This window comes from Macrobrachium nipponense, chromosome 15 (assembly GCF_015104395.2).
Source record: "Macrobrachium nipponense isolate FS-2020 chromosome 15, ASM1510439v2, whole genome shotgun sequence".
Classification (NCBI taxonomy): Eukaryota; Metazoa; Arthropoda; class Malacostraca; order Decapoda; family Palaemonidae; genus Macrobrachium; species Macrobrachium nipponense.
The window spans coordinates 37,752,051-37,775,142 of NC_087208.1; the positions used below are offsets into that span (position 1 = coordinate 37,752,051).

At 38.0% G+C, this 23,092-nt stretch overlaps 1 protein-coding gene across 1 annotated transcript in view; it reads right to left on the minus strand.

Moving 5' to 3' along the window:
* LOC135226650 (uncharacterized) overlaps positions 1–22,775 on the minus strand; it is a 186,620-nt gene extending 163,845 nt beyond the window's left edge. Inside the window, 2 exon segments of the mRNA XM_064266363.1 lie at positions 21,677–22,182; positions 22,537–22,775. Of these exon segments, the coding sequence (XP_064122433.1) occupies positions 21,677–22,182; positions 22,537–22,775 (745 nt within the window).
* Between the last annotated feature and the right edge of the window lie 317 nt (positions 22,776–23,092).

Here is a 23,092-nt window from a genome sequence, read left to right on the forward strand (position 1 = left end):
TATTTCTTTGAAGCTAAATATATAACTCAGTGCGGAAGAGCTAAAACAGCTATTCTCTTCTAAAATTTGAATGTAATTTCTATTTCAAGGTGTTTTGACACATTAACAGCTACTTTCCGTGTACACAATATTGAAATTTGTTTAAAACAGTGGTTATAGGTGGAAGAGGGGAGGGTCCATCAATTTGCATGAAATTTACCTTTTAATGCATCCTGGTTTCTGTCAAGTTTTCGCGGAATTTGCGGAGAATTTGGTTATAGAACCTTTTCTTTTTGTTTATTAGGTCTGTCTCCTTAAATTGCAACGTTCATTCTGCAAAAGATTCGAAGAGTCACAAGTAATTGTTGCTACTTTGTGGTTCTTTGCGACCTCTTCCTCTCGTTGAACGACCAGAAATAAACTAAATCAGTGGATCAAACAAATGGCTGAAAACGCGGAGGCCGAAATCTTCCGCCAATTCCTGAGGAAGCCTAAATTATCAGAAACGGTCTGGGTTCATCTCCGTGGCCTTTAGGAACTCCGTCCAAAAGTTCTTATTCCCCATTAGGGATAATTTTTTTTCTAAAGGTTGCTATGAGAAGCAATGAGGGTCTTCCTCTCCAACCCCGCACCACCTAGCACCTCTCTCTCCCACCCGGGCATCACTTTTTTTTAAGAAATCCAAGGACAGTCACTTAATGCTATCGCTGGAACACGTAGCTCCAGACAGTAGCTGACTGGGGCAGTTATTGTGGACGTTTACCTTAGCGTTTCTGGCTCCTCACATGAATCATGCTAATTATGCAATTCCTGGGGACACTTCGCGTCCATTCTATTTGAATTTAGGCTTTGTTTAAAAGGAAATTGTTTTCTAAGTAAGACAAGTACATGTTTACTAGTTTGTCATATACGTAATTGTTTTTGTAGGGCTTCTTTTGGGTTCCTTTTTCTTTTTTCAAAAGATATTTTGATGAGGTGATGTATCTATCGTCGCCTTCAAATGCAGTTAAATCTCCAGGCACTACTAATATGGACACGACAATAATTGGAGTACTTCTGACAAGGGAGAAACACTTCCTGCTTGATTTCCTGATGAGATCTTCATATTTCCGCCGAATTTTTCTCCTTTTGTCATATTTTGTCCTTACTTTCTGATTGCTGAAAGCCTCTCGTATTGCACCTGAAATCGTGGTGTTTCCCGGTAACATTATTATTATTATTATTATTATTATTATTATTATTATTATTATTTTGGAAGAGGACCCTCTTTGAGGCAAACTTTTTTAAGACACAAAGAGTGACATTCTTTTCAACGATATTATTATTATTATTATTATTATTATTATTATTATTATTATTATTATTATTATTATTATTATTATTATTATTATTACTACTACTACGAAATGCAATAGGATCTCCCGCCCACAAGGTCAATCAGCAACCAACACCCACAATCCTTAAGGTTACCAACTAATCCCCTTGAGGTGCGACTTGTTAGGTCGGGTGTGGTTTGCTTGGATGACTTCCCATGGAGCTGTTTCGATGATCTAGTGGACCTTATATCTTGTCCTCCTCCTCCTTCCTCCTCCTCCTCCTCCTCCTCCTCCTCCTGTTTCCTATGTGTTCGTATGTGCGTGTGTGGGCTGGATTCCTAGTTGTTTTTTTTCCTCTCTCTCTCTCTCTCTCTCCACTGTTGCCAAAGAAATTATCAGTTATTGTTGTTAAATGGACTTCCTTGCCCTGCTGATATCTTGTAGCAGAAACGTTGGAGTTTTATTTTCTCTCTCTCTCTCTCTCTCTCTCTCTCTCTCTCTCTCTCTCTCTCTCTCTCTCTCTGTGTGTGTGTGTGTGTGTGTGTGTGTGTGCGTGTGATGATGCAGGAAAATTAGTCTGGCGTCAATATTTTCTTCTGTAGCATGGAGGGTGGGACCCTCTCTCTCTCTCTCTCTCTCTCTCTCTCTCTCTCTCTCTCTCTCTCTCTCTCTCTCCAGGATAAGTGCGGGAATATTAGCCTGTCGTCAATATTTTCTAATGTATATACCGTCAAGTGTGTTATGTAACCGAATTAGCCACTCCCTTTTGTGTGTTCGGGATTGGTCGGCGGGAGAGACCAATGAATGAGGTTTGATCCTTTAAGAATAAAATGGACTTGCTCATCACCGAACGACCTCTGACAATCGAGATTAGGTATCTGCTGTCATATACTGATATCTAACCCATTTATTGCTTGGAGCACTGACATCAGTATCGTTGCCAGGTGATCGACAATTTTGGCAAATTAATCGAAGTCCTGCGGTACTAAGTTGTGTGACATGAGGCATTTCCACTAAGATGTTGAGGCAATGCAGAATGAATCTTAACGCACTAACTCAACAAGCATGGGTACTGAGGACGAAATAATAGGAGAGATTTGACAGCTCACTCCCAGTTGAAATCACGCATACAGAATATTAGATGGCGTAAGTTCTTGATTGGAATGAAGCTGACGGAAGATTGACAACGGGAGGTCTGTCCTGGTATAAACCTTATGAAAGATTGGCAGGGGAAGATCTGTACTGAAATAAAGCTTAAGGAAGATTGATACCAGAAGCTCTGTGTTGAAATCAAGCTGACAGAAGACTGAGAGCTGAAGATCTGTGTTAATATAAAGCTGTGGACGTTCTGTACTGAAGCAAAGCTACAGAAGATTGGGAGCGGAAGTTCTCTGTTGAATTAAATCTTAAGGGAGACTGACAGCGGAGTTCTGTACTGAAATAAAAGTGACGGAAGATTGACAGCGGAAGTTCTGTATTGAATTGAAGCTTACGGAAGATTGACAGTGGAAGTTCTCCTCTGATATAAAAAATTATGAAAACTATGACACAAGAGATTCTCTATGGAAATCAAGTTTCTGGGAAGTAAGGCAAGGGCTTGTTCTGTGTTGAAATAAAGTTGCAGAGGACATACCAGCGGAAATTCCTTATTAAAATTAATTTATAGAAGATACAGGCGAGGAAAATGCCATTTAAAATTAATCTTTTGGAAAAAAGACATGAAATTCCATGACGATGGACTAACTCATAATTACTGCATTTAAATTACGTAAATTAGACTTTCCCCATATTTCTTGTTGTTCTGCGCTCATATTTCTAGTAAGAAGACGTCAGTTCAAGGCATGTAATGCTCATAGATGTAAATGATATGTCATTTTTGTGTAGTTTTCAAATTAAAGTTTTGTCATTTGATGCATAAACAATATAAGGATGTTTGTTTGTCTAAGAGCATTCATTTGTTTTAACGTTAATTCCTTTTTTTTTTTTTTTTTTTTTTTTTTTTTGCGTTTCCTGGATCAAGTAACACACTTAACATTTCTCTTTGTAAATGGCTTATAAATGTTCTATTTACAGCAGTATCTGGATTAAATATGGCGATTAAACTTACAGAATACTAGAAAGTCTCTTGAATCCGACTTTTCTCTTTGCGCACGTCTGGCTTTCCTATAGTCGACTTTAGCACTTTTACCTTTTGACATTTCCGTCCTGACCTCTTCTTCCCCGTTTACTCAACGTCCCCCATACCTTGTAAGGTTATCAGTAATAGCACTGCTTATCAAGACCGCTGATAACATCGGGAAAAACATTTATGTGACTTTACTTTTAATCTTTACACCACATCCCATTATACTGCAAAGTGTGAATGGAAGGATCTCGGGGAGTGTGAGGTGTGAAGGTATTCGTAAAGAATGGTATTTCTGTCCGCCCTCACATCTTAGAAACTACTGCAGCTAGAGGGCTGCGAATTGGTATGCTGATCGTCCGACCTCCAACCATTAAACATACCAAATTGCAGCCCTCTAGCCTCAGTCATTTTTATTCGATTTACGGTTAAAGTTAGCCATATGATTGTGCTTCTGGCAACGCAACAGCACATGCCACCGCGCCCGGCTGAGAGTTTCATGGACTGCGATTCATACAGCATGACGAGTTTATCGAGACCACCGAAAGATATATATATTTTCGGTTTTCTTGATTATAACTTGTACAGAAAACTCGATTGCGCCAAAGAAACGACATTTCCTAATGTTACTAAACCTGTCAGTTAGTGTTGCTGGTATGCCACCAGGCTAGATTATATAATGAAACACCCAGGATTTACGGTTCGTTAAGTGTTAATGAAGACCTGTTTTTTTTTCTCTAGAGTGTATTTCAAATGAGCAAAATAAACGTGAGGAGAATCGTAAATTAAATATTTTATCAGGGCCAGAGCAAGCCAGAGTTTAAAGATTGACGATTGTTACGAAGGGCGGCAGTAATCAGTCGATCTTTACGAGGGTGGAATATAATGCTGGTTCTCGGCGAAGCGTGACGTCACGCAACAGCTGATTTAAATAAATAAAAAAATATATATATAAATATGTGTATATTATATATATATATATATATATATATATATATCTATATATATTATTTATTTAATATTTATATAATAATATAATATATATAAATGTTTTCCGTCGCAAACACTAATCTCTCGTACGTTCGTCCCATAATGAGATAAGAAACTTGGCAAGAACGATGAATAGAAGTCTAAATTGAGCTGGACAGGTTTCTCCATCGGTGATCGTTTCTCCAACAACCCACACTGTTTATTTATTTTTTTCTTTCATTATTAACTACTCGTTTTACGTAATAAGCATAACAATAGAACCGGGTTACATAAAAGAGCGGTTCCCTTAACTGTCTTGGCAATAAGTTGTGCTCTCAGTGCTTATTTTTAAGTAGAACCTTAGTAACGCCCTTTATTCTAAATAAATATATTATTTATTTATACACCACACACACACACACACACACACACACATATATATATATATATATATATATAGATATATATATATATATATATATATATATATATATATATATATATATATATTTAAACCTACTGAATCTCCTATACAATTCGTGTTAACGAAGACTGCATTTAAAATTGACGTGATTGTGCCTTGAGGATAACCTTAGTTTCGTGAATGCATAAAATTGTCAAGGGTATATACAAGTAAACCGTTACAATTACGGTCATTCTTACCTTAAATGTGCATAGCTGTAAAAGTAACAAATGCATATTAAGGAATTGAGGACGAGATGTGCTAAAATAAGTAATATGTTGCATTGTTTTTTTTTTACATTATTTTCGCATTTTTCTGTAGATACACAAAACCGAATTAAGTCATCATGCAATCTTTCCAGCGAGCCCCGCCTTGTACAGATACGAACACGTACCGTACAAGGACGGACAAGGCCCTGTATGCAAATGGCCACTCAGAAGGGAGGAGGCAGCATCCCCCAGAATCCAGAGAAGAGAAAGGAGTACTAGGTGTGCCTGCGATAGGCTATTTCGAAGATATGTTGCTAGTCTCATTTGCCCCATTGCATTTACTAATGGTGCATCATTCCAGAAGGTTGTGAAGCCATTAAGAGTCATATTAATAGCGGCATTTATTATATTTGAACATTGAAGGGTACAGGCAAAGCTTTAAAAATAGAAACCAGAAAATGGAATTTTGTGTCAGAAGCATAGATTGTATGTGAGGTTCTTCCTACCATACCAGCTCATATTGCACAGATGGCTATAATAAATCCCTTCCGACAAAACACATCGGCAGAAGATTCTTAAAACGCTGAGACAGAAGATTCACAAAGTGAAAATCATCTTCAGAATAATCCGCTTAAACAACCTGCCAATGTAGATATCTTTTAAGATCAAAAGACTGTCGAAGGAGCTGAACTCCTCCTTTAACAAAAACTGAAGTTTATTCACACCGATCTCTGGAAGACCTTGTTGTAAGAATCCAGCGTTTTCCTCCCAACATGAAACCATAAAAAAAAACCTGCTTTAATTCATTAATGAATGGGAATGGGTTGTCCATCTCCATTATTTTCTGTTTCAGGGTTTTATCGAGGGACGCGAGCATCGCCTCCCCATCTCACAGTAGGTGGTAGCATGAGATTACATTTCCATAAGCTCTTTTTGCAACCATTGGAAGCCGTGGCTTTTGGGAGCTGTGAGGCTGATTATTGTTAAGAGCCATACAAGAGGGAAAACTATATATATACATACATATATTATATATATATATATATATATATATATATATATATATATATATATATACACGTACATGCACACACGCTCACGCGTTCTATATATATAGATATATATATTATATTATAGAGAGGATGAGAGAGAACGAGAGAGGAGAGACAGAGAGAGAGAGACGAGAGACCGAGGAGATGAGAGAGAGAGAGTTAAACATTAAGACGGTTTCTTCTAACAGCCACTTTTGTACTTCAATTGGAGAATCGGGGATGAACCCACAGTGCAGGAAACTTCCACATTATTAGCCCATTCATACCCTCAACAGAAGGGTCATCATTATCTCGTCGAACCCCCCTTAAACATTCTGCCTCATTTCCGTCTATCCTGAATGTATTGTGTTCTCTTAACTTTCTGGATAATGTCATTCTTGATCGGATAGTCATTCTTCAGAAATATCTTTGGTCGATCTCTGTTTTTCAGTTGAGCTAAAAAAAAAATGGTATATTAAATAAGCCGTTCATGAGTTACGGAGACCTGTCTGTCCTGATTCAACCTATTGGTAAAAAAAACTTGAGGTCCATCAATTTTCTTATTCCATATCTGAGCATCAATCTTTGGCACCATTTTTTTATCAGGACTGGGTGCAGAATGTATAAGATATTTCATAATTTTGACCGTCCCTAGTATTCACATCTTCCCAAACGTCGTACAAGATAATGTATTAAATGTTGCAGGTTTGCCTTTACAATTGTGAAGGGTTCGATACCAGATGGTTTTCGAGAAGTTTCATAATAGCTGTGATGCTGTTTATGGATCGCTCCTAGTACTGGTGTTGTTTGAAACGCTGGAAGTTTGGAAGTTCAGATTGGTGGAACTTCGGAAGTTCAAACTGGTAGAACTTTGGAAGTTTAAGCTGATGGAACTTTGGGATGGCAAACTGGTAGAACTTTGGAAGTCCAAATTGGTGGAACTTTGGAAGTCCAAACTGGTAGAACTTTGGAAGTTCAAACTGGCAGAACTTTGCAAGTCCAAACTGGTAGAACTTTGAGAGTCCAAACTGTTAGAGCCTCTCAAGTTCTAACTGATGCAAATGCTTTATTGCTGAGCAGGTTCGCATAAGTCTCCTTTCATATACTGTTTTAACCTATTGATTTTTTATGTGATTTCTCTTATGTGATTTATTCATTTACTTTATATTTGTTTCCCGTACTGGGATCTTTGGGATATCCCTGATGTGATAATAATAATAATAATAATAATAATAATAATAATAATAATAATAATAATAATAATAATAATTCTCCTACATACTTTGTATTTTCTGGCTACCCACTTTCAAGGAAAATTCCAGTAAACATACTAACCTTACGTTTCAACGGGGACAAGATACATGAAGTTTGATGTATTCGCAGCCCTTAACTCCAGGATTTTTGACGCAATATAATAATAATAATAATAATAATAATAATAATAATAATAATAATAATAATAATAATAATAAAATAATAATAATTCTCTTGATGTCATTCTTACTCTTTAACTACCTAATTCCTGTGGGGGAGATTCCACTAAAGAAATCTATTTAATTGGCAGAAGGGAACTTGGAGTTTGATGTATTCCCGCCCCTAAACGTTAGCATTCCAGAGATAAGCTATCATGAGATAAAGGCATGGTTTCATTTGCAATCGGCGACTAGTATTTCCTTTGCTTTCGATACCCACGCAGATAAACGTCAGAGAAAGTCAGAGAGAATTAAGTTCATTTTTAATTTCTATCTATAGTAATCACCGAATATAGCAAGGTATAACTTCATGGCTTGCTTAGTTACCAGTGTGAGGTATCGGCAATAGTTATTTTTTTAAAAATGCGGAATATAAGTAATTTCCTTCCAAAGGTATTTTGACATGAAAGCACTGACTAGAAAACGATCAATATATTGGCAGCCATGGTCGTCAGCTTATATGGTCAGCAAAGTATCCTGCACGGATGGCCTTCGCCCCTATACCTGTCATATAACAAGGTCATGTTGTTCCCTCCATAGTAATTATTTTCTTTAAAGACATGGCGAGACCGAGCCAGTGTGTATAATTATCATCTCCATAAGGGAAGGGAGTGGTATGGTTAGCGGTAAATGCTATTAGTCTATGTTGTCATTTCGCATAATTTGGTTTTAACAGGCAACGGGGGGGGCGTCCTTTGTAAAGAAACTCCAAAATAGTATACTCCTAAAGTAGGGTTGAGGACTTAAAAGTGGTGTTTTCTTAGTCCTGGAGTAATTTTAATTCTTTAAAGTAATGTTTTCTTACTCCTAAAATAATTTTGATTATTTAAAGTAGTGTTTTCTTACTCCTAAAATAATTTTAATTATCTAAAGTAGTGTTTCCTTACTCCTAAAGTAATTTTAATTATTTAAAGTAGCGTTTTCTTACTCCTAAAATAATTTTAATTATTTAAAGTAGTTTTGATTACTCAAAGTAATGTTATCTTACTCTTTAAGTAGTTTTGATAACCTAAAGTAGTGTTATCTTACCGTTATAGTAGTTTTGATTACGTTAAAGTAATATTTTCTAACTCATTAAGTAATTTGTATTACCTAAAGTATTGGCCTTACTCTCAAAGTAGTTTTGATTACTTAAAATATTGTTATCTTACCACTAAAGTAGTTTTGATTATTTAAAGTAGTGTTTCCTCACTCTTCAAGAAGTTTTGATTACTTAGGTGTCATGAAAATTTATGTTGTTGTATATGAGTATATTGAATCTGAAAGTATACCAGATACATTTAACGAGAGAGAGAGAGAGAGAGAGAGAGAGAGAGAGAGAGAGAGACGAGAGAGAAGACAGAGGAGAGAGAGAAGATGAGAGAGAGGAGAGAGAGAGAGATTTAGATTTTGTTTTTGTCGTACAGTACTGAATCGTCGCGTAAACTTTGAATTGAAAATTGTTTGCAGAATCGAATGTGAGATTTCAGTTGTGTGAGATGTTATTCTTCTTGATGTTTCGCTTCGACGTCGCTACAAAGGTTCTCTTAAGATGAATTATATTTATATTATACCCTCGTTTGTTCTAGATGTTCTGCCATCAATGAAAATAGATACATAAACTAAACAGCGTCCTGGAAAGTAGGGAATGAAGGAGAAGCAGTTGTTTGGTAGAAGATGTTTGCTGAAAAAACATAAATGAAATTGACTTAAGCACAGTGAGAAGCACTCAGAAATCAACAGGACCCTAGAAGACCCCATCGTCTTATTTACAAGTCCCTAAGGCCATGTCGAACTGGCACCCTTTAACCGTTAGTGCCCAACCGTGTGCCCAAGCGTTTCTTTTTTATGGTCTTCTCTACGGTCTGCTGACACCTCCACTTCTTTGGAGGGGTCGCTGTCAGTTGCCAGTGAAGTATCAACGAAATAAAAAAAGAGGCAAGCAAAAAGAGATATCGATAGACTGTTAATCATTTTAGGCGTTCTGTCAGCTAGAGATACAATCAGCCCTCTGTTTGAGGATACAAGAAGCTATTTGTTCTTGAAGTCGCAACGGTTAGAAAGGTTTGGACGCCGACCAATTTGGGGAGGTCGCGGAAGTATAGACGAAAGGTAAAAAAAGTGCGGAACTTGCCATAAACATTTGACATTTTCGTGCCCCCATAGAGTATGGGCAGGGAAAGGGAAGAAGAAGACGAAGGGGCAGGAGGATGAGGGATGAGGAGGGTATGGGTATATCTCTCAGCCTTGTTCTCCATACCCCACTGCCCTGAAGTTCCTCTCTCCCCTCTCTCTCTCTCTCTCTCTCTCTCTTTCCTGTTTCTCTCTCTTTCACTCCCGGATGTTGATCCTGTCTTCCTTATCGAGTTTCCTGCTTCCGAAACCTGTTTGGTTGGTTCCTGGGGCACCACTTCCTCGTTTCACGACGTTTCCGGGTATTTTTTCCCCACAACGATGGCTTCAAGAGAGCAGATATGTCGCTTGTTTGTTGGACGTCGCCTCATTTTCATTTTGCGTGAGGTGTTAGAATCGAGTACAGTCATACAGCTTTTTTTTTTTTTTTATTTCTTTTTTAAGGGTCACTTCCTAGTTCCGTTTTGGATCAAAGACGTTCATGGGACTCGCTTACGTAATGGTGACTACAATTAAAAATCGCTGTTTGAGAAAAGTTTATATTTCTTTTTTCATGTTAAGTTAGACCCTGTCCTGTATTCGCTAAGTTCTCATTTTCATATATTCGATGAACGACCAGTTTGGGCTTCTGAGGTTCCATACTTACTCATTATCTTTTTTCATAGCACGATTCAAGGTAACCTCTCACTCCGTACGTGTCAGACATATAAGTGTCGGTCTTTTTGCGTTCCAAGTTTTTTTTATATATATATATTTTCACGGTGATGTTCCTTCCTCTCTAATTTCCTTGTCCCAGAGGATCTTCAAGTTCTTAACATTAGATTTAAAGGACGATCTATTTAACGAGATTTCCCCTCTTCATTTGCGATGTGATTGTTCAGTGGCACATCACGCGTTCATAGTTCTTAGGGACAGAACAAAGGCGAGAGAGGAGAACAAGCGTCGAAGGGAACAATGAACAGAGTGGAAATGAAAACCAAATGAAAAATAAGTCAATAAGTGAATCATAGTCATTCATTGCAAATGAATGTACAGCAGCTGTAACTGAAACTTTGCAGAGACGCAGATATTTAAGTAACCAGTTTTTAAGTAGGTTTTCATTATAGTTCCTTTTTTTATAGAAAAGAGAGGCTGACAGTTTATATGATGCTGAGGCAAAAATGTGCTGTCACCAGTTCCTTCTATTGGGCATAAGAAAGAATTGTTCTTCTTTATCACACTTATCTACTGTTGGAAGGGTTATCTATCAATATTATAGGACGATAGAAATGTAAATCTGCTGATCGAACTTCGACGTTTGGGAAAATAACTGCAAAAACCCTGACAACCATAATCAGATTAGAACTGGGCCGTGTCCAAGAGCGAGGAATGAAACCAGTATCTTTTTTTTTTCTTTCTTTTTTTTCTCCAAAGGTGACACTTGTATCCCAAACTGAAAAAATCACGGGTCCGAAAACATCAAAGAAGAATTTCCGAGGCTTTTGTGGAAAGTCATCAAAGTCCTCTCTATTATTCGGTGGATTGATCTGCTGTTATCCGTGACATATCCCTTGCTGGCTCTTATAGTTCTTTTGCAATTTAACTTGCTCTCTTGTCTTTGTTTCCCGCCAACCTATACATTCGTTTTCAAAGTGTTCATGTCGTGATCTCTGTTGTCTCAGTGCGAAATACTTTTTTTTAAGTTTACTAAAACTGCAGGTTAACAGTACATATAGTTGGTATGGTATTAGCGTCCCGCCTCGATGGTCGCGGGTTCGATTCTCGGCCATTCCATTGAGGAGTGAGAGCTGTGTATTTCTGGTGACGGAAGTTGCTGAATAACCACTGGTTCCATGCAACGTGAAAGCACCATATAAAACAAAAAACAAAAAAGTACATGTTTTTATTTATAAGTTATCTCATTTTATTTATAAGTTATCTCAAGCCTTTTTTGTCGTTATTAAATCAGATTTCTACCTTTTACTCAAAAAAATTGCATATCCCTTTTCAGCGTTTGCTGTAATAGCCGAGATAATTGTCTGTTTCTGCAATTTTCTGAATTTATATGTCTTAAGCCTCTCAGTCCATCATTGGTGTTGTTATATCAAGCAACCACCTTTTCTCAGTACTTGTATACCCCTGTTCTATAACCTAAATAACTTACTTATTTTTTTTTACATTTTTCTAGATTTACAAGTCTCATTTTTTTTCTTAGCCCTCTCAGTCCATCATTGTCGTCGATATTGTTATATCAAACACCTGTCTTTTTCTCAGTAGTTGCATACCCCTGTTCAATTTGCTATAATAACCTAATCATTAATAAAAATTGCATCCTTAAGCCTTTTTTTTTACCATTTTCTAAATTTGAAAAGCAATGGTATAATTGTAAATCAAATTTGGTGTCCATGTTTTCAAATGACTGACACTCCATATTCTGACTTATCAACGTCCTTCAAACTCATTCATCTAATTCTTCAATCCTAACATAATTCGTTATTGGGATCCTTTGTTTGGAACCGTATTGCTTTGTGGAACATACTTTGTGGCTCGGGAAACATTTAAATAATAAGTATTTATTTCCTCTTCGTCGTTTGAAAAAAATTCTTAATAATCATCTCGATTATCTCTTCTATTTTTAAAGCCAGTGTTTCATTTATTGTACTGCATTCCATTACCTTCTCTTCTTTCTATGTCTCCCTTTACCTCGTCTTACTTCTACTTGATGAACACCATAGTATTCTTTGGAAGCTTGAATTTCAAGCCAGTGGCCCCTTTGGTGGGCTTGTTCCGTATGAATAGGTTTCATCTTCTGAATGGTAACAATATTGTGTTCAACCTGAATCGTTTAATCATACCTTCTCTAATAGCGGTTCTGTCACTACGTCCAAGGTTAAACCCTGAATATTTTCCCTCTCTCTTTCCCCCCTTTTTCTCTCGTCCTCAGCAGGTCTAGGGTACTTTTAAAGAGATTAGACTGACCGTCCTGTATGCCTTGGCATTTAGAATAACGGAATGTTCCTATGTGCAATGCATTGTCTGTGAAGCGTAGGCTACTAAGATGATTGGTAGTGATCTTGGTATTCAATACAGTTCTCAGGAGATGCCATACAAATTGGAGAGTGTCCCTCGTCTCTAATGAATTGCCTGTTGTACACTTCCATCCATTCAGCAGTGACTGTTGTTTTCCTTCGGCCATGGGCATGGTCAGTTTAAATTCCATGCCCTGGGAATATGGGATTACTGATCATTCTGTCTTTCATTTCCTGCATTGGGTAGGGTCTCTGTTGCTCTCCACTTTCAAAGGTTTCTCAGAGGGCGATGATTTTGAAGTCCAGTGGCCTTTTTAGACCTGAAGAAACTGTTCTCACTCAACGTCCTGAATGCCATGTCTTGAATTGATGTTTTCTCGATTTTTCAGTGTTTTATCAATTCATTATTTGGTCATTTGAATGATTTTAGCCGTCATGCTTGGGATAAGTCAGTTTGGAGAATTTTCATGTTTGTTATTTTATGAGAGATTTTAATGCAATTTTTAAAGATTTTGGTACCTCAGCAATATTATCGCCACTGACTTCCCTCTGTGGTGGTTCCAATCTCAAACCCATCTCAGATTTTTTAATATTTCATTGGCAAGCATTCTTGCTGTCCCTCTGAACTACGAATAAGGGATTTGGGGCGAGTTTATATTCCTACCTACTGAGGGTTCAGAAGCCAGTGCCTTGCTTACCCAGGTCCTACATGGGTGGAGTGGAGATTTGGGCCCGTATATTATGTCTCCAAATTCAGTGACTTGTCCCTTGCTTATTGTTAATAAACTTTCAATCCTAAAATGCTCTACTGATTCTTGTACTTTGTGATTGGTTTCAACTTTATATTTGTAATTGCTCAATTTTCAAATATATTCTTAAAGCACAGTTAGGGATTATAGACAGTAACCTGAATTGGTATTTGTTGCAATGTAGCCATGTATTTTTAAATAAACATATAACTCATTGCAATTATTATATTTTGGAATGAATATATACTTTAAAAAGAAAAAGAGGATTCCTTAACTAATTTGATCATTTGTTTTTGAGCAGAAAAATAAGAATTTTATGCAAAAGATCAATTATGATTTGTGCTTTGTACTGTCGCTTTTCATGTTATATAATTTCTATGATTTTCTGCCAGTATGCTCCATAATATTGTCCTCATGACTTCCCATGGTAATAAGGATTGAGTTTGACAGTACTTCAGTTTTTATAATGTCCACTCATGCCTCATAAAATTGGACTCAAAACATTGAAACAAGTAATTATAGATTTACAATCAAAATATATTTTATGTGGTAAATCTCATGAAGAAAAGTAGAAAAATGCAATTAAAATGCAGTTTAAATAGTTTTTAATACACCCAAAGCATTGAAAGTAAGGTTTTCTTAGGATTTTTGACGATTTTCCGGCTTGCGAACCCCCGTCATAAGCCGGGGACTGCCTGCTGTAATTGTAAATGTGCAATAAAAATATATTTCTGTAAGTAACTCTCATTAAACTAAGAAGTTCTTGATTGAAAATTTAAATACTTTCAATGATTGAAATTAGGACAGAATCGCAAAATGAATTCATAACAAAGTAATACCTACCATAGTAATGTTGCTCGTCGAGGGTCGATCAGTAGATAAAGCGAATTAAGTTAGATTTTAACTCATTTAGACTGTGCTCACTCACATGCGCCAGCAGAGGCTATCTGTGCATTAGAAATCAGATTTACGTTGATTCTTGAAGTGGCTGATTTATGGTCGTTTTCTCGTCTATGTAGAAGCTATTAAAAGTATAAAAAAGAAAAAAAAGAGAGAGTTGCGACGGAAGGTCAGCCAGTTGAGATGTATAACTTAACTAAATGCTTCCAGTGTGATGAATGAGATTAGGCTCGGCCGAGAATGTGTGGGTCATTAATTAGCCAGCATTTATGTTAATGTCTCATTAGCTAGACTCACTGGGACATCAGGATGCTGTCTCCCTTTTAGCTTCTGTCTTACGCTGATGTATGCTCTCTCTCTCTCTCTCTCTCTCTCTCTCTCTCTCTCTCTCTCTCTCTCTCACCAGAAGTTGTAAACAGCAACAGTGAGGAAGAGTTTAAAAGAAAGATAGATATAATCATTGGAACTGTGAATGAACAGGTTTGAGCACATGATGTCTCTTCGGATGGACTAATAGGTTTTGAGACATCCTAATCCTTGTAACACTCTCTCTCTCTCTCTCTCTCTCTCTCTCTCTCTCTCTCTCTCTCTCTGCTGCTGCTGCTGCACGAGCTATCGTGCACAAAAGTCCGTGAACACGAATCCGCTGACTGTGAGACGCCGAGGCAGTTGAACAAGTGACTAATGGAAGACATATTAATACCGCTGAAACAGCTGTAACATTCAACACAACGTGTTTAATGAAGAGAGGGTCTCCTGCCAAATAATAGTAGTTATAAATAATCTTAACTGGGTTTTGGAAGAATGGAAAAACGTCCTTAGACGAAGAGGGTTCTGTTATATATTTACCCTTCCGTTCGTTTAGAAATAACATTATTCTTAATGGGAATCCATCATAGCTCCGAGATTCACGAAGAGATTTATTGGTAATACATTCATTGCTGTTCAGTCACTTTCATCAACAAGATTTGCCTGCAGTAATAATGATTACTACTGTTTATACGAACTTTTATCACCTATATGTATGAAACACCTTTGATTTTCTAGCACTGAGTTTTGTTCGTTAAGTTTAAAATGTTGATTTAATATTCACATATTTCCTTTAAAAATGTTTTGGATTAACGTGCTTTGCATGCTTCTTTTAGAAATGTCTTTTACGCTGAGCTTTAGAATAACGTTTTAAAAACTGATAGTTTATTCCATTGACGTTCGTGTTTATTCATTATTAAGCATCAAGAATCTGGAAAAACAAAAGGGCTTCCTTTTGTTCAACTTCTATGAGCAGTCTCGGTCTTCTTTTCAACAACCTGGCAAATCTCCAACTGTAATAACACTAATTTTCACCCTTCTCTGCCCCTTTGTCTGTTAAGTGAATTAAAGCTGGAAAAGATTTAAAAGAATCTTTGGTTTAATTCATGTCCTGTGAGACTCACATTCGAAGGCTTATGAGGTCTTGGGTAAATTAAAAAATTAGCTGTCTGGCAGCGCTTGTGGTTCCTGTAACTTTTATAAAATTTCTGTTGGGGTCTCAACTAGGGATGTGCCCAAGTATCGCTATCGGTATCGGTATCGGCTAGTTTTTGTGGTATCGGTATCGGTATCGGTGAATTTCTGGCCGATACCAGCCGATACTTTTGTCATTAGTATAGGAATATAAAATCCTTCTAGGTTTCCTAAAATGCATATATTAACAAAGCCCAACAAACTAGAACCTTTCATAATCTAAATAAATGAGTCGGTTAACTGTTTCTAGCCAATATATAAATTAAAACTCAGAATAAATGTATATATTAGAGATTTCAGAATCCTCGTCACCCCATGAATTTGAGTAAACACTACGTACCTAGATTGTTAAAAGTCTTCTAATGGTAGCCATAATATAAGCCAATAGTAGCCATAATATAAGGTAATAAGGGGATTAGATACTAAATAGTTATACTTGATATTCTTTTTCAACTATTGAATCTTTAAGTTAATATACAATAACCAGAGAACAAGAATGATTTTAGTAACAATATACATTTCCTTAAATAATAGTAATATGGAGGTAACAGGTATCGGTATCGGCCAGAAATTTGGTATCGGCGTATCCCTAGTCTCAGCTGTATGTCCGTTGGTTGGTTTGGTGTATAAAAATAGTAACTGTGGATAAACTAACCTGAACCAAGTTCGTTCCTTTCTGTGAATGACTTTTTTTTGTTTTCCAATGTCTGCTCTCAAAACCATTTTTAATTTATTAGGTGATAGTTATGCAGTGAAGGCTGAAATTTTTTTTAACTTCCTTGTTGCTGCTATACACCTGTGCGTCTTGGTAACTGAAGAACACAAGCAAGAGAGAGAGAGAGAGAGAGAGAGAGAGAGAGAGAGAGAGAGAGAGAGGTGTTCTCTAATGGACCCATAGTTTACCGAGAAATTGGAATAATTATTGAGGTCGGTGTAGCATTTATGTCTAGTTTTCGAATGCTTGAAATCTGTGTTGATATCAGCTCATATTAGTCAGTCAGCACCTTCTAAGAGTACTTAGTCAGTGCAGTGACTCCTAATGCTAATTAGATAATAGTATTCAATTAGCACCTTCTTGGACTACATATTCAATGTTTTGATTCCTAAGGCTAATTGGAAACTAAAATGGTAACAATTTATCAATGCCGAAATTTAGAGACCATTCATATTTACGAATCGCGTTTGTTTAACTTCCGACTACTTGGAAGTGTATACACTGTCATTAAATTCGTTTTAAACGCAGGTTACTCTTTCTAATTACGTAATCTCTTACTCAGTATCGTGCATGGAAGACTTCATAGCGGCCTGCCATCTCCCTCAGCACCGCCTATCAGCAGCAGACGACGACGAAGGGCGTCTTGAAAAACTTGCACCTTCGGAATCCACCTTGAGTCTTGTCTCCCAGGTTTGTAGTCTCCCCCCGCGTTCCGGAGATTAGAACTCGCCTTACATATGGACAACGATAAGGGCTTCCATCAACGTTTTTACGTAACCTGTGGCACCTGCCAAGCCAGCAGCAGCAGGCTGTCCTGTGAGTTCCTGGAGGGGATAAGAAGGTTACAGACCTGGAAGAGAAGGGCGTGGTGTCACTTGTGTCGAATTGCGTGGTGTCACTTGTGTCGAATTGAATAAAGCTTCGTTTGTCTTCAAGGGAGCCAAGGTGAAGGATGGGTAGACAAGGGAGGGCTGTAAAACCTCTTTGTTTCTATACTGGATTTAAGTTTTTGATTGTGTACCTGGTTTTCTTTCAGTCGTTCAAGGTCAAGAAGGGGCCACGCGGGTAGCAGCATCGTCGTCGTGAAAGAGCTCTATAAAGGGGTTGTTGATCCCTTGTGGGAGGAAATGTCCCTTGATTGGTTGATGAGCCTCCTCTCCTGAGGACAGTGGCAGTCACCCGTCTCACCTGTAGGACCTGTAGGACCTGTAGTATGCCTGCTTAAGAAAATTATGGCATCACTCTGTTCGGGCTTAATACTAATATATATATATATATATATATATATATATATATATATATATATATATATATATATATATATATATATATATTATTCGAGCTACAAATGTCCTTTAATATCTGATTCGCTCTACCTCTGAATTGATATATTTTCATATATGTAACCCGAAGGGGAATTTTTTAGTTGATAATAATTTCGTCCCCTTATGGGATCGAACCACCGTCGAGCGGACAGGAACGAAATCAGGACGACATCCTGATTTCGGTTTACATATATGAAAATATATAAATTCCGAGGTAGAACGAATCAGATATTAAAGGACATTTGTAGCTCGAATAATTTATATGAATCACGGTGATGTGATAATTATCATATATATATATATATATATATATAGATAATATAATTAATATTACTTAAATATATATATATATATTATATATATATATATATATCTATATATGATGTATGTGGTGTGTGTGTGTGTGTGTGTGTGTGTGTTTATGGAAGCACGTTCATTACTCTACTTTTTCGTATAGAATGAAACTTTCCTTATAATGAACAATATAGGAAAATGAGTCTTGACCAGTATGGTGTTATGTCATTGTATCCTCATTATTTTATAGCTGAATACATTTCACACACAGAAAGTAACATTCAACTCTCCAGAAAGCTATATTTGCAGACTGTTGTAATATATGCTTCCGGCAAGATCTTTATTTTCACATTCTACCAAATCATTGACACTTGAATAGTGACAGAATGAATCATCCGATAAAAGGTTAGGCATTTACGAGAAACTCATATATGCGTTTGTTTGTATCAGGAAATCCGGGGAATGGGGCGGGGGGAAGAGAGAGAGAGAGGGGGGGTGAAGAGAGAGAGAGAGAGAGAGAGAGAGAGAGAGAGAGAGAGAGAGAGGGTAGTATGGATCAAGTTAGACTCCTTCCTCGCCAAGCAATTTGTTGCACAGTTGAATATTTTAGCCGCAAAGCAGTTGCTATTGAAAGTTTATGCACCGTTGCGTGTCGCAAGGTCTCGGAAAGCTTTTAACACCTTTCTACGCAGTCTGGAGTTAGCAATAAAGTCATGGATACGCTGGAGTTATTGTGCCCTCGGTTGGCATGTTACAAAGAGAGAGAGAGAGAGAGAGAGAGAGAGAGAGAGAGAGAGAGAGAGAGAGAGAGAGAGAGAGAGAGAGAGACAGACAGACAGACAGACAAAGAGAGAGACTTCTCTATGACGTTCTAACCCTTGTAAATTTTTGAACTTCCGAAGGTCAGGCAAATATGTATTTCGTTACTACCCACAATTCATTTGTATTTTAATAATGTACTTAACTTCTTTTCTATACTTTTATTAATTAATTAACATTAAAGTATTTGAGCCTCTCACGATGACTTCATTATTATTATTATTATTATTATTATTATTATTATTATTATTATTATTATTATTATTATTATTATCATTATTATTATTATTATTATTATTTGGTAGAAGACCCTCTTTTAGGCAAATACTGTTAAAAACAATGGCAGAATTAAGCGAGTTGATTTTATATATTGTTTTTTCTATTTTCATTACACTTTGATTCTCAGGCTCAGCGATGTTTCTGAGTAACTGGCCAATATTCATATTAGGAATTTTCAAAATATTATAAATGCTGAAGGTAATCTTTTGTTAGAACAGGAGATCAGGTCCAGGTCAAGCAGGGGTCGTCGTCAGTGCCGGTATTATTCCTTAGGCGTAGTTAAGTTCGAGGCCGGGGTCGTCTTTGGTTTAAGGGCTGGTATTGGTGCTGGTATAGCTGGTATATCTGGTATCACGTGACGTTTCGACCTTCTCGCAGGTCATCCTCGGACGAGTCGGTTGAAGAGACTGTAGCAAGAAAGTCGTTGTTGTTGTTGAAAGATTAAACCAGCCTTGTGCTGGCACGGGCTCTTGCTCCTAGAGCAGCCCGTAACTGGATTATCTGTAAAGATACAAAAACAGTGCTTGTAGAAAGGAAATAGGGTGACAGGCAGGATTGCAACTCCTTTGAACCTTATGGTACCCATCAGTAGGAGAGAAAGTTTTATTGCAGTGAGACTCAGCCTAGATGGAGAGTGCTGGGAGAAAAGGAAGCGAGTTTTAGTTTGAGGGAAAGGTGGTATAAAAAAAAGGGGGGGAAGTTACCTATAACATTTCAGGCACAAATATATATACATGTGTGTAGCATCTGAAAATATTGCAATATATATCAAACCAACATTAAGAAAGTATTATAGGTATATATACATGTACATGAATACTCCCACTTATACATATGTTCCCAAAGATGTGTATGGCTCCCATTGCAAACAGTGAAGTAGAGGTTGTGCATTGGTGGCAGCTTTCCTTTGGCTTGAGGTTGGTAGACAACAGGAGATTCCCATGTGTCTATGTAGAAGTTCGTGGTAATTCCCTCTTTTATCTGGGAGTGGTTTAGACATTGGAATTCCCAATGTGTCCTATGTTTTTATGCTGTGTCTGTGATTTGCTTTGTGATGTCATGAGGCCTTGATTTGTGACGTCCACATACCACTTGGACGTTCGTGTATCTTGTAGATAGTGACGTCGTACTTCACTCTCTTCTTGGAGTTTGGTATAGCTTTTAGCCATTTCCTTTAGGTCTGTTATGGATGGTTGTACTTTTATGCTTACTCTACTGCAGCTGAGGGCACTTTTGGCCAGGATGTCAGCTTCTTCATTTCCCTGGATTCCCACATGGCTGGGTATCCAGTTTAGTGTGACTCTCCTGCCAGCAGCTTGATGTGACTTGGCCACTATTTTATGGCTGTTATCAGTGTCACATTTTCTTTTGAATTTGTCGCCTTGATTGTGAGTATTGCTCCTTTGGAGTCGATATGCACTGTTGTGTGTCCTTTCTGATTGGAATTTTCTAAGGCTTTTAAAATTGCCATTAGTTCTGCTTGTAGTATGGAGGCATTGTTGGATAGCCTCCAGCTTCCTTTGAAGTCTTGGGCAGCCACTGCTGCTGCAGTTGCTGGAGCTTCTGGATCAACTGAGCCATCTGTGTAATATGTGTTTTCAGCTGCTGTGCTTCTGATTGCTTCTTCTGCTGCAGTTTTCATTTGTGCTGCTGTGCACAGTGCTTTGTTTATACACGGTTGCATTTTGTTTTTGTGTGGCCCATTTCTGTCATTTCTGATGGTTTTGCACAGAATGACAATATTTCTTTGGCCTATCCTGTACGTGAGAGACTGTAGTTGTGTCTGTGCCCTCAAGAGACAAATTCTCGTCCACATTGGGGCTCCAAGTATAAGTCTCATTGCATTATTTTAGATGGCCTCCAGCCTCTGCTGTTGATCCTTTCTGAGACTTGTCAGGACTGGTGCTGCGTATTCTACTTGTACTCTGATGGTTTGTATGTAGAACCTCCTGAGTAGATGGTATGTTGCACCTTCCTGTAGTGATGTAATTCTCTTTAGAGTATTAAGCCCAATTTTTGTTGGCCTGGAGGGGCTGTATTTCCTTCTCAGGAGATAGTGAATCTGCAATGCACACTCCCAGATATGTGTAGCTATCCACCCAGTCTATGATGTCTCCTTTCAGTAGAAGGTTGGGTGGATTTCGGTCATTTTTATTGCCATGGCTTTTGTCTTATTTCTGTTGATTTTGAGTCCCAGTTGTGTGCACTTGTCCTCAAGTTTTTGCAAGGCTTATTGCATCTTTTGGAGTTGTCTTTGAGGGCCGGAGCATCGTCAGCATACATGAAGACCTCTATTCCTTGTGGTAGCTCTAGACAGGCTACATTTTCCTTAAGGACATTGAATAAGAAGGGGCTTAGAATGCACCCCTGTGGAGTGCCGTTTTCAAGAGAGTAGTATTCTGACATTCTACCTTGGAACACTAATCTTGCTTCTCTGTCTTGCATGTATCCTTTTGTCCATGTAAGCAGGTTGCCTTTGATCCTCTTTTGGACTAGGGAGGAAAGGATGGTTGCTGCATTAGCCAGTTCATATGCTTTTTCTAGATCCAAGAAGACCACTTTGGATTTTTTGCCATTTATGGCACTTAGCACATCTGTAAGGCACTCGTGGGTGCCTACTCCTTCCCTACAGGCATAGAGCCTATGGTGTAGGGGCCCTGCTTTCCATAATAGTCTGTTTAGAACCATTCTTTCTGCAACTTTTTCCGTGCTGCTGATGAGGGATATCAGCCTATATGCACCTGGCTCCTTTGGCTTTGGTATTGGTTGCGTGTCTTGCTGTTGCCATTTCTTTGGCCTGATGTGCTCTGTATATGTCCTGTTTACCAGGAGAAGATATACCTGTTTGGCAGGGTCTCCCATGTGCCTCAGCATGCTATAGGTGATTGCATCTGCTCCAGGAGCTGTCTCTTTTCCCCTTGAAGAGTGTAATATTTACTTCTTCCATAGTGAAGGGTGTATATGTGTCGTCAGGCATGTTGCAGGCAGTATTGATTTCTATCCACCTTGCTGAGGAAATCTCATTTATTTTTTCCCATGTTGTTTAGGGAAGGTTGTGGGATTTTGTTCTCTCTGCGAAGTTTCTGGCTATTTTGTCAGCTTCTTCTTGTGGGTTGGGATGGATGCTTTGCTCTGTTCTTCCTTTCCCTGCAATTTTCGCAAGGAATCTCCAGATCTGGGTTACTGGAGTTTGTCTGCTGATGTTGGCACACCAATCATACCATGCCTATTGTTTGATTTCTTTTGTCTCTTCAGTTGCGTGGGCTATTACCTCTCTGAGAAGTCTGTGCATCTCGTCAGATGGCTCCCGCCTGAAGAGTTTTTGGACTCTGTTAACTCTGGCATTGAGTTCTTTGACTCTTTCACAGCATCTTTGTGATCGATCTTGAATTGTTTGATCTGTGGCATGGACATATTTGCTGCCTCTCTGAGTTTGCTAATGAACTCTTCATAGAAGAGTTCTTTGTCATTTGCTGGGTTTTCAAGGTAGTTCCTCGCCCATCTCGTCATTTTGGTTTCAATTGTAGCCCAGTTTGCAAACTTGGGGTTCCATCTCTCTGGTGGCGGCAGTATGGGGGCCAGTTTTTTTAGCTGTAGGCCAATGTCAATGGCTATGTGGTCGCTTGTGAGAGTTTCATGCAGCTTCCATGTTGTTTGCTCCTTTAAGGCTGAATTTGTGAAGGTAAGATCTAGTCTTCCTCCTTTTAGATGAGTTGACTCTCCAATGTTTAGTAGGCACACCTCTGGGAATTCACGTGATAACTGGTGTAGATGTCTACCAGTTGTTTTTGTTTGTTATGTTGAGTTTAGACTTGGGTGATGTGCAT